This window comes from Argentina silus (assembly GCF_951799395.1).
Source record: "Argentina silus genome assembly, chromosome: 5".
Classification (NCBI taxonomy): domain Eukaryota; kingdom Metazoa; phylum Chordata; class Actinopteri; order Argentiniformes; family Argentinidae; genus Argentina; species Argentina silus.
In genome coordinates, this window is record NC_139659.1 from 12,948,677 (window position 1) to 12,953,676 (window position 5,000).

At 51.0% G+C, this 5,000-nt stretch overlaps 1 protein-coding gene across 1 annotated transcript in view; it reads right to left on the bottom strand.

The window, feature by feature from the left end:
• Positions 1 to 5,000, bottom strand: part of bcr (BCR activator of RhoGEF and GTPase) — a gene marked incomplete at its 5' end in the record, with an annotated part of 77,766 nt that overhangs the window by 24,955 nt on the left and 47,811 nt on the right. Inside the window, 2 exons of the mRNA XM_083670327.1 lie at positions 726 to 833; positions 4,912 to 5,000. The exon at positions 4,912 to 5,000 is cut by the window's right edge and continues 97 nt beyond it. Coding sequence (XP_083526453.1) covers positions 726 to 833; positions 4,912 to 5,000 — 197 coding nt within the window. The remainder of the gene's footprint in view (positions 1 to 725; positions 834 to 4,911) is intronic.

Consider the following 5,000-nt stretch of genomic DNA (forward strand, 5'->3'; position numbering starts at 1 on the left):
CCCTAGTTCAACCTGCCTCCAGTAAAACGCCATCCAACATGCTACCTACCGCACATGCACACGCACTCACGCATGCACGTACACACACACACACACACGTACACACATGCACGCACACTCTCTTTCTTTCTCCCTCCCTCTCTCTTTGTCCTTCCCTATCTAACTCTCTCTCTCTCTGTCTCTCTCTCTCTCTGTCTCTCTCTCTCTCTCTCTCTCTCTCTCTCTCCATGCACTGTGGCACAAAGTCATTCACTGAGAGCTTGAGGAGAAGCAGCAGAGGATCTATTTTAAATCTGTCACCGAGAGTCTGGAGGAGGTGGGAGGAGCCAGGCTGGGCAGGACGTCCAATAGGAGGATGTTCTCCATCCCTCCCTCCCCCTCCTCCCACCTTCCCATCATCCTCTCTGTCCAAAACAAGAGGTGAACCCTCTGGCCCCAGTATTAGAGATGAATGGACAAAAAAAACCATCGAAAGCAGTAAGACATTACCTCACCCCCCCTCCACCAACACACACACACACACACACACACACACACACACACACACACACACACACACACCCTCCCTCACCCTCTCTCCCTCCCTCCACCGACACACACACACACACACCCGCTCCCTCACCCTCTCTCCCTTCTATCTCACCCTCTCCCCCCCACTCTCTACCCTCTCACCCCCCCCCCCCCTCCTCCCCCCTTTTCCTTTCCTTGTTGCTAGTTCTCATTACCTCAGAGATCTCAGCGAACTGCGTGTTGGCCTGGCAGCACTTCTCCGCCGTCTCCACAGCAACCTCGTAGTTGTCCACAAAGGCCCGGTACACTCCAAGCTGGCTGGCCTGGCGGACGGGGACAGAGAAGGGACAAAATACGTCACGTTCATTGTAACAAAAACAAAACACTTTTTCTACCCCCAATTGACCAAAAGTAAAGCTGTTCTGTTTGTTCTTCTCGTTGTTCTGGGATGAGAAGATGAGAGGATGAGAAGATGAGGAGATACGCTGGAATAAGATGATAAATGAGTTCCCCGGAAAAAGTTTGAGAAGAGTTTGAGCCTCAATGAGCGGAACGGAAAACAAAACAAAAACAAAAGACTTAAGAGACGCCACGCCATCGCCGCGGGAAACACCAAAACACTGTTTCCACTGCGCGCTCGGGGCCCAGGGCTGTTGCCATGGCAGCGGTGGAGGCCTATGTTAAGGGGGAGGAGGGGGGGACGGTTAATTAATGTCCGTGGTAACAGTTGCTGTAAAAGCACATTTGGAAATCTAATCCAGCCGTCCAAACTCCTCCAAACCGCAATCTATCTCTCCACTGCTCAGCGGCCCAATCAATTCTCTTGAATAAAAAGTGTGAGAGAGCTGGAGATAAAGAGAGAGAGAGAGAGGGGGGAGGGGGTTCTCAGAGTGTGTGATGGTGAGAGAGAGGTCAACTGAGGCTGAGGCAGAAGAGGTTCAAACACAAACACAGACAGAGAGAGAGAGAGAGAGAGAGAGAGAGAGAGAGAGAGAGGAAGAGAGAGAGGGAGAGAGAGAGAGAGGAAGAGGCAGCTCACTGCTCCCCTAGAGAATAGTTCTACTTCTACAAGAACACAAGTACACTGGGCCCAACATGGCTCCCTGATGCACCTCAGCACACATCCAACGGCACACGCTCATGTATATTTATGATGCATTGTACGCAGATGACGGTGGGCTGCTATCCATCGTTAAATCCTGTGAAATCTCTCTCTCTCCCTCTCTCTCTCCCGCTACTCCCAATGGGCTCATCCCATGCATACATATATACTTTTTTTAAAGGTTATTTTTTTGGAGTGAGGCAGTCCAACCCGTACATTTTTCATTTGGTAGAGACAGTGAAGAAAGACATGAAAGTAAGAAGGAGAGGGTGTGTCAGCAGGGCATGGGTCACATTCTAACCCATGCCGACATGGGCATATCTGTTCACTATAGGCCGTGGTGCTAGACCACTGGACCACCCCAGGCCACATCCCATACATACATACTGTAAGCATGATCAGCCTGCCTTCACCCCTGATTTCTCGAGCCTATCCTGTCCTCTGGCGTGACTGCAGTGTGACAGAGAGAGAGGATCGATGGCAGCCCTGCGGTGGAGAGCCACACGTTCACCGTCAGACGCTGGAAGTCGAGGAGTAAAGCAATTTTCACCGCGCAGCGCAATCCTATCCCCACCGTGCCTGAGTCCTGCCCCGGGCCAGAATCAATCTGCACCACGCTGGACGCCCATTCAGAGCGTGACAATCTCACTATGGGCCGAGGAGAGCCGTAATGACTGTAATAGAGGGGCAGGATAAAAAGTAGAGCGAGAGAATTTCACTATGGGCCGAGGAGAGCCGTAATGGCGGTAATAGAGGGGCAGACCACAGTAAAGCGAGACAATGTCACTATGGGCCGAGGAGAGCCGTAATGGCTGTAATAGGGCCAGACGACACCTTGGTGGACAGGAATCTACAGTACAGCGTGACAATATCACTATGGGCTGAGGAGGGCTTCAGACAACACAGTGTGATCTGCTTAACACACACAGACACAGACAGACAGACAGACAGACAGACAGACAGACAGACAGACACACACACACACACAAGAATACTGTATTGCAACATATCATGTAGGTACACTCTGTGTGTGTACAGTATATAATGTAGCTTCTACTATTTCTGCAACAGACTGTCTACAGTACACAGCAGTCAGTGAGAGTGAGACTGGATGAAACTACTTTTTTTTAGCTCAATTTTAAGGCTTTTTAAAGAAGTGTCAGAACTCCCCTCCCCCTGACACACACACTCATAACCTGTCTTTAACACACGCCTGCTTCCCTTCATCTCTCTCTGTTTAGGATGTGTGTTTTTTACTGCTACTCCGTCTGCCTGCTACAAATCGCGCGTGCGCGGCCTGCACGCACACACACGCATACACACACGCACACACTTCACAGGCACAGGGAGACAGCTCTATCCGAGCCTCAGCCTAAATCTGCTGCCTCCCTCATCCCCTCTCCTCTCCTCTCCTCCCCTCTCCTCTCCCTCCCTTCTCATCTCTCGCTCCCTCCCCTCCTCCACCCTAAATGGCTGTCATGTAGGAGGGCTTTTTCTGCAGGCTCTGCGTCTTCTCTCTCCCCCTGTCCCCTCCTCCCCCCCTCCCCACCTCTCCCCTCCCTCCTCCCCCTCTCCTGACTCTTATTAACTGGTGTCTGGCAAAGAGGGAGAAGAGCTGGGGTTGGAGGAAAGATGTCCTCTGGTGTGAGAGAGCGGGAGAGAGAAGAAAGAAAGAGAGAGAGAGAGAGAGAGAGAGAGAGAGAGAAAAGAAGTGCTCTTGCATTGTACTGTACAACCCAATGAAATAAAAACGTAGATCTCTTGATTGTTTCGAGGAGACGCAAAAAAAAAACATCTTTTGATTCCCCTGGTCATCACATACAGTAGCAAGACAAAGGAACCGGGGGAAAAAACAGACCGATTCATACATAAAGAAATTGAAGAAAAAAAAAATGATTTTGGCGTGCACCGCCCTGACAGTAGAAGAGACAAATTAAATACTCCTCCTCCTCCCCCCCCCTCCCTCCCTCCCCCTCCCCCCGAGGGAGGCAGCTTTGTGAAGTTAATAGGAGAGGAGAGAGAATAAATTCCCTAGCTCCTTGTATGGACCTATTTATAGCTGCTTCTTAGAGACACAGAGCAGACAGTGTAGCATTAGTCTCGGCCTGTCTCAGCTGGCTGGGGAGAAAGACAGCATTGTGACACGCTTCTCCCACTGTGCACTGTCCTCCAGCATACTCACGACAGGCTACGCTAGGCTACGCTAGGCTAGGCTAGGCTAGGTCGCTTCTCCCTGTGTGTACTGTCCTATCCACAATCAGGTCACGCTAGGCTAGGCTAAGCTAAGCTAAGGCTGCAGCGCAGAGGCATTAAGAGGGATAAACAAGTGATTCATTCTGGGTTAATTGAGCCGTTGTAAAAAAAAACAAAAAAAAACGACTAAATGGACCCAGTATATGTTTGGCCCTGGACTGGCTTGGCACAACCTCTGAGGGGGAGGCTTGGTGAAGGAGGTGAGGGTGGGGGACGGGGGGTGATTCCATCTGCCCTCACAGAGGTTGCAGTCTAGGAGGTTGATCATTGTGATCAGATTTTGCATTCAAAAAAACACTTGATCATTTTTTATTAGATTTTGCATTCAAAAGCATTCAATCATTTGTGATCAGATTTTGCATTCCAAAAAAGCATTTGATCATTTTGATCAGATGGTACATTTCAAAGCTTCTATTGATCCAGAAGGCTGCTGTGAGCAGTGCCAGCCAGCCAGACTGGCCTGTTACCGGGAGAGTTGAGCTGGGAGTCACTCTGTCACTCTGCTTCTGTCACTCTGATTTAGGCTCATGTCAGGTAGGGAGGTCCACCCACTCTCTGTGCCTTCACGGGTACCAGGGGAGGCTGGTGGAGGCAGAAATCAGAGGATGGGCTCATTGTAATGCATGGAATGGAATGAGGAACGGTATCAAACACAACGTGTTTTTTCCATTCCATGCGTGACAAATGAGCCCATCCTCCGATTTCTGCCTCCCCCAGCCTCTACTGATGGGTACGGTACACACCCAGAGGGCCTGTCTAGTGACCTGTCCCTGACCTCACATGTCCTCACCTGTCCCTGACCTCACCGGTCCTCACCTGTCTCTGACCTCACCTGTCTCTGACCTCACCTGTCCTCACCTGTCTCTGACCTCACCTGTCCTCACCTGTCTCTGACCTCACCTGTCTTCACCTGTCTCTGACCTCACCTGTCCTCACCTGTCTCTGACCTCACCTGTCCTCACCTGTCTCTGACCTCACCTGTCCTCACCTGTCCCTGACCTCACCTGTCTCTGTCCTCACCTGTCCTCACCTGTCTCTGACCTCACCTGTTTCTGGAATAGGTCTCCCACACGCTGGTGGTGGCTCCACTGCTGCACCCTGGGTAGCAGGCCGTCGTAAAAGTCCTTGTGGATCT